At 40.4% G+C, this 13,977-nt stretch overlaps 2 protein-coding genes across 2 annotated transcripts; both read left to right on the top strand.

Annotated features, from left to right (window-relative positions):
* Window positions 1-2,947: 2,947 nt before the first annotated feature.
* On the top strand, window positions 2,948-5,515 carry LOC103871549 (E3 ubiquitin-protein ligase WAV3). Its single transcript, XM_009149811.3, has 2 exons — window positions 2,948-3,369; window positions 3,460-5,515. Exons 1-2 carry the CDS (start codon window positions 3,232-3,234, stop codon window positions 5,278-5,280), a joined length of 1,959 nt encoding a protein of 652 aa, XP_009148059.1. The 5' UTR covers window positions 2,948-3,231; the 3' UTR covers window positions 5,281-5,515.
* A 5,309-nt stretch (window positions 5,516-10,824) lies between these two features.
* Window positions 10,825-13,942, top strand: LOC103871548. The gene is made up of 15 exons (XM_009149809.3): window positions 10,825-11,026; window positions 11,374-11,398; window positions 11,465-11,576; window positions 11,654-11,734; window positions 11,857-11,961; window positions 12,024-12,107; window positions 12,213-12,328; window positions 12,421-12,522; window positions 12,598-12,711; window positions 12,790-12,846; window positions 12,938-13,004; window positions 13,174-13,227; window positions 13,322-13,396; window positions 13,487-13,522; window positions 13,628-13,942. The coding sequence occupies exons 2-15, from the start codon at window positions 11,379-11,381 to the stop codon at window positions 13,721-13,723; spliced, it is 1,119 nt and encodes a 372-aa protein (XP_009148057.1). The 5' UTR covers window positions 10,825-11,026; window positions 11,374-11,378; the 3' UTR covers window positions 13,724-13,942.
* Window positions 13,943-13,977: the final 35 nt, after the last annotated feature.

Here is a 13,977-nt window from a genome sequence, read left to right as displayed (position 1 = left end):
AAGTTTTTTTTTTCAATTGCAAAACTAACCTACGACGACTTAACTTTAAGTCGTCTACTTTTAAAAAAATATTATTATTTTAATTTTCACTAGACGACTGAAATGTAAGTCGTCCAAAAAGTCAAACTTCTGAAATAATCCAGTCAAATGCAAAACTAACCTCTGACGACTGAAATGTAAGTCGTCTAGCTTTTTTGGAGTTTTTTTTTTAACCAAACAATAGTAGACGACTTAACTTTCAGTCGTCCGAAATAACAGATTTCAAAGTCAATTGCAAAAATAACCTCTGCGTTGACCAGACGACATATAGTTTAGTCGTCTAGACAACTTAGATTGAAGTCGTCCGCGTCTTCTCCACTAGTTTTTAAGTCTTCTACGTTAGTTTTTGAATAACTTGTATTTTTAAGAATGATAAGTAACTTCAAGATATGTAAAACTCATATTTACAAAATATGTTCTCTCCCTTAGTTTTACTAAATTTGACTAAGTTTTTCAATGCAAACTTATAAAAAATATGATATGCTTTGACTAGTTACTATTGTTTGTTTCCATCTCTTACCAACATTCTTGTTTATTATGATGAGAAAAAGGCCATTGGAGTTTATTATTGCATATGAGAGATCCAAAGATAAGAAAAAGGCTACTGAAGTCTATTATTTCATTGATTTGTAAATGTGTAAACACATTGTTAGCACATTTAATACATCTTGGAAAATATTATTACTGATTTTACAAAAAATTCACAACTAAAAGAGTATACATGCAATTCACAACTTGAGTAGATGAGTAGACAAGACCAGACAACTTGAGTAGATGAGTAGACAAGACCAGACAACTTTTAAGAAGTCCAGATGACTTCTAAGAAGTCCAGACGACTTCCAGGAAGTTCAGACGACTTTTAGGAAGTCCAGACGACTTCCAGACGACTTTACAGGAAGTCCAGACGACTTTACAGGAAGTCCAGACGACTTTACAAGAAGTCCAGACGACTTCCAGACGACTTTACAGGAAGTCCAGACGACTTTACAGGAAGTCCAGACGACTTCCAGACGACTTCCAGATGACTTTACAGGAAGTCCAGACGACTTTTAGGAAGTCCAGACGACTTCCAGACGACTTCCAGACGACTAACAAGTAAGTCGTCCCAAAAGTCTTCCAGATCTGAAAAACCTGCATATTAAATCCAGATCTGAAAAACCTGCATATTCAAAAACGTTCAAATGGCTTAAAAACAGAAAAAATGAATGGAAGATTAGATAAATCTACCTTTATAGAACACACAAAAATACATATCTAAAAATAATAGATCTACCTTTAAATTAGTGGAAGATGAGTACCATCTAATTAAAAACCTGCAAAAAAAAATAGATTAGTAACAAAGACATGAGACAAAATTGAAAAATTCATATAAAGTTTGGTGTTTTCAAGTCAAAGAGATTAAAGTGGGTTTGGAGAGTTTTAGTTTGGGAAAAAAGTAAGAACTTTATACAACAAGAAGTTACCAAATGAAGAAAAATCAGACATAAGAACTTACCAAAACGCTCAGAAAAATCCAGACGACTTCCTAGAAGTCCAGACGACTTCCTGGAAGTCTAGACGACTTCCTGGAAGTCCAGACGACTTCCTGGAAGTCCAGACGACTTCCTGGAAGTCCAGACGACTTCCAAGAAGTCCAGACGACTTCCAGACGACTTCCAGACGACTTCCAGACGACTTCCAGACGACTAACACGTAAGTCGTCCCAGAAGTCTTCCAGATCTGAAAAACCTGCACATCAAATCCAGATCTGAAAAACCTGCATATCCAAAAACGTTCAAATGACTTAAAAATAGAAAAAATGAGTGGAAGATTAGATAAATCTACATTTATAGAACACACAAAAATACATATCTAAAATTAATAGATCTACCTCTAAATTAGTGGAAGATGAGTACCACTTGATTAAAAACCTGTAAAAGAGATAGATTAGTAAGAAATACATGAGACAAAACTGAAAAATTCATATAAAGTTTGGTGTTTTCAAGTCAAAGAGATTAGAGAGAGGTTGGAGAGTTTTAGAATGATGAACATTACATTTTTGTTGCAGCCATTTGAGAGGAGGAGAGAGAATGTGTAAATTTTTCTTTATATAGGGAGGCAAAAAATCTAATTAGGTTAAATATTTTTGACTCAGACGACTTCCTGGACGACTTACATTTCAGTCGTCTGGTGAAGAAATTAAAACAGACGACTTACATGTAAGTCGTCCAGAAGAGTTTAATATTTTTAGCGGGAAATTAAATATTTTTAGTGGGAAACTAAAATAGAAGACTTTCCAGACGACTTACAAGTAAATCGTCTGGACGACTTACAAGTAAGTCGTCTGGACGACTGAAATATACGTCGTCCGGGTAAATTATTCAACAGACGACTGAAATATAAGTCGTCCACACCCTAAACATAACCCCTAAACTTAATTATCTAATTAAACACTTCATAAAACCAAATCAAACTTGAAAAGTGTTTACTATACACAGAAATAAACACATATAAGTGAAAACTAATTTCTGAAAAAAACATTTTAGTTTTCCAAAATCTAACCCTAACAATCCATACAATACTACAACATATGTTTGCCAAACTCCTAAACCAAAGTATTTCATGATTCACTACTTCCACTCATCTATCTTCAAAACAAATCAATTTTATCATATCTTAATTTATATCACTTAAAACTGTTTATAATTACTTGATTTTTATTTTTCACGCATCAAAATATTTTTTACAAGATTTATAAATTATTTTTAAAATAAGCTGGTACCAGACGACTGAAACTTCAGTCGTCTAGACGACTTCCAACAATTCAGACGACTCAGACGATTTACTGGGGCTATATTCGTAAAAATGGCTTCTGTTTTTTTGTTTGGTCACAAGGGGCTGAGCTGTAATTTCACTAGGCTTTTAGGTTAGTTTTGCATTTGATTCAAGTTTGGGTATAGGTTTGGGATTAAAATCAAGTTGTGGGTTAGTTTTGGCAAAAACCCCAAAAAGGTAAGTAGTACTTAAAAAAAAAAAAAAAAAGCTGGCAATTTTTTTAAATGGAATAATTGGCTTATTTATTCTCTCCAAACCGCCTCTTCTTCGTCTACTTATTCTCCAAGTCTTCTTCTCATCAAACTCTTTCCGTCTTCTCCTTCCAAAAAAACTCCCTTTTGATTTTGTGTTCCCGAGTCTCTCTACCTTGAAAAAAAAATGGAGAACCCAAACGAAACTCTCAATCTTCCCAAAATCCAAGACCCTTCTTCCACCGATGATGCCTCACGATCATCCGTTGACTCGACCCAACCCGATCCGTCAGCTCCTCTCCTTCCACCTTCCTCTTCCTCCAAGGTTCTCTCTCTCACGATCTCTCTAACTTCTTTTATGTAATTTTAGGTTTTTTGGTTTAAAATTAGTTTTTTTTTAAATAAAATTTTGCAGAATGAATGCGCGATTTGCTTGGATGAGATTGTGAAGGGAGATGGGAAGGCGATCTTCACAGCGGAGTGCTCTCACACTTTTCATTTTGACTGTATCACCACCAACGTGAAACACGGAAACAAGATCTGTCCTCTCTGCAGAACTCAGTGGAAACAAGTCCCTTCGTTTCTTGATAACACTCGTCCCCCCTCCCGTTTCCACATCCCTCTCCCTGTCCCGCCTCTTCCCTCCCCCGCTCCTCAAATAAGTTTTGAAGACGACGAGCCTTTACCCCAGGCCCAGGCCCAAGCCCAGGCCCAAGCCCAGGCCCATGGTGATCAGCCTGGGCCTCCTCCTCTGGAGGTGAAACTTCTCCCACAAGTCTCAGCTGTGGCGAAAGAGGTTACGCTTGGTGATTTTGCTGTTCTTGTTCATCTCAAGGCGGGTGATGTGAGCGGCGACGAGGAGATGCCTTCTCGTGCTCCTTTGGATCTCGTCGCGGTTCTCGACGTGAGTAGTAGCATGGACGGGCCCAAGATGGAGCTTTTGAAAAACGCTGTTGGGTTTGTGATTCAGAATCTCGGCGAGACGGATAGGCTCTCTGTGGTTGCTTTCTCCTCGGATGCTCGTAGGCTTTTCCCTCTTAAGGTGATGTCTGCGGCGGGGAAACGAGAGGCGGTTCAAGCTGTTAACTCCTTGGTTGCTGACGGCTGCACTAATATCGCAGAAGGGCTCAAGATTGGTGCTAGAGTGATCGAGGACAGGAGATGTAGAAGCCCTGTTCCAGTGATGATGCTTTTGTCCGATGGGCAGGACAACTTTACTTTTTCTCAGTTCGGGTTCGGTGTCCGTCGGAGAACGAGTTACGAGTCTTTGCTTCCGAGCTCCACTAGCAGTATCCCGATACACGCCTTTGGGTTTGGTTCTGACCACGACGCTGAGCTGATGCACGCGATTTCGCGAGTCTCTAGCGGCACGTTCTCGTTTATCGAGACGGAGACTGTGATACGCGACGCGTTTGCTCAGTGCATTGGAGGGCTTCTCAGCGTTGTGGTTCTTGAGCAAGTTGTTGAGATCGAGTGCGTTCACGAGGTGGGAGTGAAGATATGCTCTGTTAAAGCTGGAAGCTACAGAAACAGCGTCTCGTCTGATGGAAGAAGCGCAACGATCAGTGTCGGAGACATGTACGCAGAGGAAGAGAGGGACTTCCTCGTGGTTCTCGAGATTCCGAGCTGCGAAGAATCTGAATCCATGTCGCTGCTCAAGGTGCGATGCGTCTATAAAGATCCGGTCACGAGAGAGACAGTCCGTGTGGAGTCAGGGGAACTAACCATTCAAAGGCCAAACGAGCTAACGGGAGAAGAAGTGGTGTCCATAGAGGTTGATAGGCAGAGAAACAGGTTCCTTGTTTCACAAGCTATTTCAGAAGCTAAGGCTTTAGCCGATGGAGGCGACGTGAGAGCAGCAGGTGAGCTTCTGAGGAAGAGCGAGAGGGACTTGGCGGAGACGCTGTCTGCTCGGTCCGGCGATGGGCTTTGCGAGTCTTTAACCTTTGAGCTGAGAGCGTTGCAAGAGAAGATGACGAGCATGAGTATGTACCAAACGTCAGGTCGAGCGTACGCATTGTCTAGCATGAGCTCTCATTCGGCTCAGAGAGCAACGGCTCGTTACTCGCCAACAGTCTCGGGCTTCTCGCCAACGTACTCGCCAGGAACAGCAGGATATAGCATGCCGTTGCCACAGGCTTATCAGACGTCAGCAATGGCTCGTATGGTGACTCGGTCTCAGCAACTGGGGATCCAAAGCCCAACAACGTCCCCTGCTCCTGGAGACCAAACCTGAATTTGACAGAGAGAGTTATTAATATAATAATGGATTTGGGGTTTTGATTACTGATGATTGAGTTGGTTCAGTCACCGTGTGTTTTGATTTGTGTTTCCTTTAAGCAGCAAAATAATAATAGGGACGTGGCAAGGGCTCTGAGACGATTTTTTGGCGACTAGGGTTTCTAAATTTCCTCTTCCCCAAGGCAGCTCGCCGGTGCCGCCAGAGGGATTCCGATGGTGGATCCGGCTAGTTCAGAAGTTCAGGAGGAGCGTGTTCTCCCTCCTAAAGTTCCAGTTACACCGCAAAAAGATTGGGTTCGTGCTGTTCAAGGTGAACAGAAAGGGTTAATGAAGTATGATATTGAAGTTACGATGAAGGATGGGGTAGGTTCGGTTAATGTTCCGGATGAAATCATTAAGGATGCTTCTCCTCTTTGGGAAGACTTTCTGATGGGAAAATTCTTGGACAAGGCTCCTCATATTGCTAAAGTTCATGCAATAGTGAATAAGATTTGGTCTACAGGAGATAAATCTCAGATGGTGGAAGTATTTGTGATTAATTCAAATACAATGAAGTTCAGAATTCCGAATCTGTCTATCAGAAATAAGATTACTCGCCGTGGTATGTGGAATTTAGCAGGAGTTCCAGTGGTCATGTCCAAGTGGACTCCCTTCATTGAAGATGATCAACCGGAAGAAAAATCCATCCCTTTGTGGGTCCATCTCAAGAATGTTCCAACAAATATGGTGTCTTGGAAGGGATTAAGTTTTATCACTAGCCCTGTTGGTGTCCCGACTAGGCTCCATCCGGAAACTGCTCAGTGTATTAACATCAAAGTTGCAAAGGTGTTTGTGAATGCCGATCTTACGAAAGATCTACCCAAAACCATGAGTTTCAACTTTCATGGCAAGGAAACTCTGGTAGAATATTACTATCCTTGGCTCCCATCAAGATGTTCAAACTGCGCGAAGTGGGGACATCTGGAAAAAGCTTGTTTAGCGCCTAAAAAGGTCCAACAAGTAGAAGAAGTAGAGGATGGAGAAATTGTTGCATTGGCTATTGGTGTAACTGATACTGTTGAAGCGAGGTCAGATATTCTTGTCGAAAACACTGAGGAAGCTATTATCCCGAGTGTTGATAACACAGAAAATCTCGGTGTGGTCGAAACAGAGGATACTCTGATTTTAGAGAAAAGCGTAGAAGAGAAGGTTGATTTGGAGAAGACTACAAACGCAGAAGGAGATGAGTGGATGGATGTATCTCCTGGCAAGGCGAGTAGATCGCCTAGAAAAACTCTAGATATTGAAGAGATTTCGATATTATCAAACTCAAGATTTTCGGTTCTCTCTCCCACCGAGGACGTGGAAGATGAAGAAGTTGATCCTATGGATGTGCCTGCAAGAGACACAGAACAGGCTACAAATGTGAAAAGCGTTGTAAGCCAAAAACCAGAGAAGGAGAAAGAGGTGATTACTCGGCAGTCTCTTCCACGAAGCTCCAAAGATAATCACAAATATCTCACAGACACAAAGGTTCAGAAGGCAAAGGAGACGGCCACTCCTGCCCTGAACAAAATGTCTACTCGCAAATCTCAATGATGTCTGGTTTCTTCTGGAACATCAGAGGTTTCAACAAAAAAATTAAACACTCTGTAGTTCGAGAATGGATCAGAAAAGGATCGTTTCAGTTTGGATGTATGCTGGAAACGAGGGTTAAGGAAGCAAAAGCGAGTCAAATTGTTGAGTCAGTTTTTGGAGATTGGTCTTTCCTATCCAATTATGAACATAATAGGCTGGGAAGGATTTGGATAGTGTGGAGTCCGAAGGTTAGAGTGACACCATGTTTTAAAAGTGGCCAAGTAATTACTTGTGCTATCTTGTTGGAAGGTATGACTGAAGAAATCTTCTGTTCTTTTGTCTATGCTTACAACACAATAGAGGACAGGAAAGAACTATGGCAGGACTTGAAATCTCATCGGGATTCCCCTTTGATCAAGAACAAACCATGGTTGGTGTTTGGAGATTTTAACGAGATACTTGATGAGGAAGAACATTCGGGTAATGAAGATCTATCCCTGAGGTCTCACGGCATGAGGGATTTTCAGTCAACAGTTAACTATTGCTCTCTCTTGGATATGGCTTATCAGGGTCCAAAGCTAACGTGGAGTAATAAGAGAGATGATGGTCTCATATGCAAAAAATTGGATCGTACTCTTATGAATGACGAATGGATGCAGCTATTTCCTCAGTCTTATTGTGTTTTTGAGGCAGGGGGTTGCTCAGATCACATGAGATGCCGAATAGTGGTTAAAGAAGGGAGCATGAAAGTGTGTAAACCTTTCAAGTTCATTAATGCGATTGTTGATTTCCCAGAGTTCCTGCCTCTGGTAGAGGAGTATTGGAAAACGACTGAACCCATTTTCAATTCTACTTCAGCGCTCTTTAGGCTTTCGAAGAAGCTGAAAGCTTTGAAACCTCTGTTGAAAAAGTTGAGTAAGGAGCACATAGGGGAGATCGAGAAGAAGACCAAGTTGGCTTGGACGTTTCTATGTGAGTGTCAACAGAATACTCTGCTGAACCCCACTGAGGAAAATATGAAAGAGGAGAAAAAAGCATCTGATCGTTGGCACTTTCTGTCATTACTGGAAGAAAAAATACAAAGTCAAAAGGCAAAAGTCCACTGGCTAGGAATTGGTGATGGTAACAACACGCAGTTCTATCGCGCTGCTAAAGTACGAGAGGTCCGAAACTCTATAAGAGAAATCCAGCGCCAAGATGGATCTGTCGCAAAAAGTCAAGAAGAGATCAAAGAGGAGGCAGTAAATCACTTCACTCAGTTTCTCTCCACTACACCTGCGGATTATGTTGGTACCACAGAGGAGGAGCTCCGACATCTATTGGGATTTCAGTGTGAGGAAAACGACATGAGGTTGCTTGATGGAGAAGTAACAGCAGAGGAGATACAAAAAGTCTTGTTTGCAATGGCAGCTAACAAGTCTCCAGGTCCTGATGGCTACACATGTGAGTTCTACAGATCCGCTTGGCCCATAATCAAAGATGATTTCGTTGTGGCGGTGCAGTCTTTTTTCACCAAAGGTTTCCTCCCCAAAGGTATTAACTCCACGATACTAGCTCTCATTCCTAAGAAGAATGATGCCATCAGGATGGGAGATTACAGACCCATCTCATGTTGCAATGTCTTGTACAAGGTGCTTTCTAAAATCTTGGCCAACAGGTTGAAAAAGATCCTTCCAAAATTCATATCTCCAAACCAATCAGCCTTTGTCAAAGATCGGCTTCTCATGGAGAACGTTCTATTAGCTTCAGAGCTGGTGAAATGCTATCACAAGACAAATATATCCTCTAGATGCGCTGTTAAAATTGACATATCGAAAGCGTTTGATTCGGTTCAATGGCCTTTCTTATTGTCGATCCTCTCAGCCATCAAGCTTCCAGAAAAATTTGTGATATGGGTGAAGAAGTGCATAGAGTTGGCCTCATTCTCAGTTCAGGTTAATGGGGAACTAGCAGGATATTTTAACAGCTCTCGCGGTCTTCGCCAAGGCTGTTCGCTATCTCCATATCTTTTCGTCATATGTATGCAAGTTCTATCTAAGTTAATAAACAAAGCGGCAGTAGAGAAGAGAATTGTCTATCATCCTTACTGTCAAGACATTCAGCTAACACATCTCTGTTTTGCTGATGATCTCTTGGTATTTGCGGATGGGAGCAAACGTTCTGTGGAAGGGATCTTACAGGTTTTTAAAGAATTTGCATCTATGTCAGGGTTAAATATAAGCTTGGAGAAGTCTACTTTATTTCTAGCAGGGGTCTGCGATGAGAGGGAAGATATTCTTGCTCAGTTCCCGTTCGAGGTGGGCACACTACCAGTCAGATATCTTGGGCTTCCACTGCTCACGAAGCGTATGAACTCAACAGACTACTCTCCGTTGATAGAGAGGATCAAGAAGCGCATAACAACATGGACTGCTAGACAACTCTCTTTTGCGGGACGTCTACAACTCATTGGGTCAGTAATATATAGTCTCACCAACTTCTGGATGTCAGTCTATAGATTACCGAAACAATGTATTAAGGAGATTGACCAGCTCTGCTCAGCTTTCTTATGGTCGGGCCCAGCTATGAGCTCAAAGAAAGCGAAAATCTCATGGGAAAATGTCTGCAAGCCTAAGGAGGAGGGAGGGTTAGGGCTGAGATCGCTCACTGAAACGAACCGTGTGTGTTGTCTTAAACTCATATGGCGCATACTGTCTCAGACTACGCTGTGGGTTAGGTGGATTAAAAGGTACTTGATACGTAAAGGATCATTCTGGAGTGTTAAGGAAACGAGTTCGCTTGGCTCCTGGATGTGGAAAAAATTATTGAAATATCGTGAGCTAGCTAGATCTTTCACAAAGGTGGAAATTCGAAGTGGAGTGTCTACTTCTTTTTGGTTTGATGATTGGTCTCCATTAGGGAGAATCTTCGACATCACCGGTGCAGGAGGATGTGTAGCTCTCGGTATAGGCCTCAATGCAACAGTAGAGTACGTAGTCCAGCACTATCGTAGCCGTCGTCACCGTTCTGAACACCTGATCGCTATTGATATAGAGATAAGGAAACTGAGGACACAGGGCCTTCTTGATGAAGACGATGTGAAACTTTGGAGAGGTAATGGGGATATTTATAAACCAGAGTTCCATACAAACCAGACTTGGCATCTCACACGTATGCAGCACCCAACTATCTCATGGTACAAAGGAGTGTGGTTCTCAGGGGCAACTCCCAAGTATTCTGTTCTTGGTTGGATTGCAGCACACAATCGCTTGGCTACGGGAGACAGGCTACTCCAATGGAATGCACAGGCAAATGCTTTGTGCGTCTTCTGCAACTCTGCAGTGGAAACACGAGATCACCTCTTCTTTGGTTGTCATTACTCTGAAGAGATATGGAGGAATTTGACGAAGAAACTGTTGGGTCCGAGATACACTTATGAGTGGAGTAGGGTACTAGAACTAGTATCTGCAAACGTACTGTCGACTACAAACCAATTTTTGCTGAGATATGTCTTTCAAGCTCTTGTTCACACAATTTGGATTGAAAGAAATGGACGAAGACATGGATCACCTCATCAAGATCTAAGGAACATCATCAAGTTTGTAGACAAGCAGGTCAGAAACAGAATAAGCTCATTGCGTGGAAAAGGAGGGAAGTATCTAACCCAAGCAATGGCAAATTGGTTTGATTCACGGGCATAGAATTAAGCTTTATTTTTATGGTTTTCACAAAACAAAAACTCTAGAATCAAGCTGCATTAGTTTGTAAAAAGGCCTTTTTTGTTTGAATAAATTTAACATTCTTCAAAAAAAAAAATAATAATAGTATTGTCTTTGGTTAATCGGTTAAAGATTTGTTGTTGGTGAACTACTAAACCAAGAAAGAAAGATGAGAATTTTTATACTTTAAAAAAAATCAAGAAAGGAAGCCACGTGTACATAGTTTAGGTAAGCTTTTACTTTAAAGAAAAAGAAGAACCGTGCAAAAAAAAAAGAAAGAAAGATTATTATTGGACCCTTTAATTAACTTCAGAAGAAAACAACACGAAGAATCGGCTCGGATTCACCTGAGTTCTCTTCCACAGTGCTTCTTCACACTTACTGAATCTCTCTCTCTCTCTCTCCCTCACCACGTTGCACAACTCGCGAGATCAGAGAGAGAGCGTGACTCAGAATCCTAATCTTCTAATTTTGTTCAAAAACTCCGTAAGCATCATCATCATCATCATCGCATCTTCCCTTCAATTTTTTTGCGCTACTATTACTTTGGATTTCGTTTATCGTCTTTGTGTTAATATGGTTGTTTAGATTTTGATCCAAATCATTTTTGATTTTATAAGTTAAATTTGAATGTGTGCGGCGAATCTTCCACCGACATGTTTGCCAATTGATACTCGTAGTAACTAATTAACTAACATGTGTGTTAATTATGAGCAATTTAGTAGTTTATTATGATATTTTATTTGATTTTAGAGTTTGAATTCTCCTTCATATCAGTTTAGGTCAATTAAATAAAAATTGATTTGGTTTTAGAACTTTTTTTTTTTTTGCAGTTCCGATGGGGATCTTTCACCGGAGGTAAACTTCATTGTTACAAACGACTTCTCAATTTGGAAAAAAATACTGATTATTCTTTTTTTGCAGCGGTGCTCCGAGAAGAACAAATGAAAATGCAAAGCTTATCATCACTACAATAGTGGCAATGGTCTTTGGCTTTTTCATTGGTATCACTTTACCATCTGTTTCCTTTACTAAGGTACTCTAATGCTTTAGATGCATACATAGGTGTTGTGTTATCAATCTTGTTTGATATGTATTTTTGTTACTCTTCAGATTAACTTACCCTCAGGATTTATATCATCTCTTGATGGCGGCAGATCCCCTGAAGATTTTGGTTCTAGACACTTTCCTAAGGTTATAATTAAGCATCTCTTTTAAATAATCTCAATGCTACGTTTCAACATGCTTGGAGATTGAAGATACACAGTGTTTACCATCATTTCTCTTTTTATTTTTATTTTTTTTTATGTTTCCAGATATATGTTCCAACCAATCCGCATGGTGCTGAGCTACTTCCTCCTGGTATTATTGTCGCAGAATCAGATTTTTACTTGCGCAGATTGTGGGGTGAACCTAGTGAGGTAAGAGTTCTATATTCTTCTATTCATATATTCAACTGGAGACTTATAACAATCTATTGCAGGATTTGAAGAAGAAACCAAAGTATCTTGTAACGTTTACTGTTGGGTTTGAGCAGAGGAACAATATCAATGCAGCTGTTAAGAAGGTTCTGCGATTTCTCTATTCTTCCCCCTCCCATCTCTCTCATGTTTTTAGTATTATTCGAGTTTTATTAACACTAAGCTTTCTGGTCTCATCTTCATTGCTTCAGTTTTCTGAAGATTTCCAAATTTTGCTGTTTCACTATGATGGCCGGACTACTGAGTGGGACCAGTTTGAGTGGTCAAAAAACGCAATCCATATCAGTGCAAAAAAACAAACAAAATGGTAAGAAACCTGATGGAGGTCAGCAGATATACTCATTTCTTCAAGCTGTGTTGGTATAAACCTCTGGTTGTTTCTGTTGATCTGTTTTTCAGGTGGTATGCAAAGAGATTTTTGCATCCTGATGTTGTCTCAGCTTATGAGTATATATTTATATGGGATGAAGATCTTGGAGTCGAGCATTTCAATGCAGAGAGGTGAATTACTTGGTCTGGAATGGTTGTTGCAGATCCAGTGACATTCTTTACAATATGTATTTTTTTATTTTTCAGGTACATTGAGTTAGTTAAGAAGCATGGTTTGGAGATTTCTCAGCCAGGCTTAGAGCCAAACAACGGACTTACATGGGAAATGACAAAGAGGAGAGGTGACCGAGATGTCCACAAGTAGGAGCTCTCTCTCTCTCTCTCCCTCATTTATTTTGTCTTTCAGTCTTTCCCTAAGTTTTTCGAGTTATGAAACAGAGAAACTCAAGAAAAACCAGGATGGTGCAGTGATCCGCATTTACCTCCATGTGCTGCGTAAGACTCTTTATAATCTTTTTCGCTCTCTTGCCTAACTCACTGAAGACTGCTTAATCATTTTCGATAATGGTCTTTACTCCACCTGTAGGTTTGTTGAGATTATGGCTCCGGTATTTTCTAGAGAAGCATGGCGATGTGTCTGGCATATGATTCAGGTTTTTAATTATCTAAAAGATCTTTGGTCAGCCTTTGCTCTTGTATCTATACTTAGTAGAGTTGACAATCATACATCATATTCACACGACTAGCAAATGTGGCGTAGATGAATGTACCAGACCATCATCAGTTGGTGGTTTAAAACAATCTTGTTTCTGTCTCTTGCAGAATGATCTTGTCCATGGATGGGGTCTTGATTTTGCTCTCAGACGATGCGTTGAGGTTAGTCATTGTAAATCCTTTGGAAGCTTCGTTTATGTCACCAACGCTCCTTGTTAAAAAAATTCCATCTGTATGCATTATCTTCCATTTGCAGCCTGCTCATGAGAAGATTGGTGTAGTAGATTCACAATGGATCATCCATCAAGTGATTCCTTCCCTAGGGAGCCAGGTGATTATACTTTTTGTTACTGAGAAATAAAGAGACTTCGCTATTGCATCTCTAAATAATCTCTTCGACTCATATATGAATTTTTTACAGGGTGAATCAGAGAAGGGGAAAACACCATGGCAAGGGGTAATAAACACACATTGTTCTACTTACCTAATAATATTACATCTTCTCAAACATCTGGAAAACCTCAGTGTATGTATGTGTTTGTGTGTGATTCCTCGGTATCAGGTGAGAGAAAGATGCAGAAACGAATGGACATTGTTCCAGAACCGCGTGGCAGAAGCAGATAAAGAGTACATGGAACAACAGAAGGTAAAAGAATAAGTGGGGGCATCGTCAAATCTTCTTCTTACTCTTGTCTCTGTAAATGAAGCTTTCGTTTCCACGATCAAGTGAGTGTGAGGATAGAGATGTAGTCAGTTACCTCCTTTAGTTTTAAAGAAGCCATCATCAGATATATCTACGTTTCTAGATTTTTCTCATCTTACAACTCTAGTGATGATATTTGCTGATTAGAGATATCATATATCTCTTAGTACAATATATTACAAGATCTTTGTGCAAAAATAACAAGACTA

Source organism: Brassica rapa, chromosome A06, assembly GCF_000309985.2.
Source record: "Brassica rapa cultivar Chiifu-401-42 chromosome A06, CAAS_Brap_v3.01, whole genome shotgun sequence".
Taxonomy (NCBI): Eukaryota; Viridiplantae; Streptophyta; class Magnoliopsida; order Brassicales; family Brassicaceae; genus Brassica; species Brassica rapa.
Note: the sequence above shows the minus strand (reverse complement) of the source record. Positions and strands in the feature narration are given on the sequence as shown.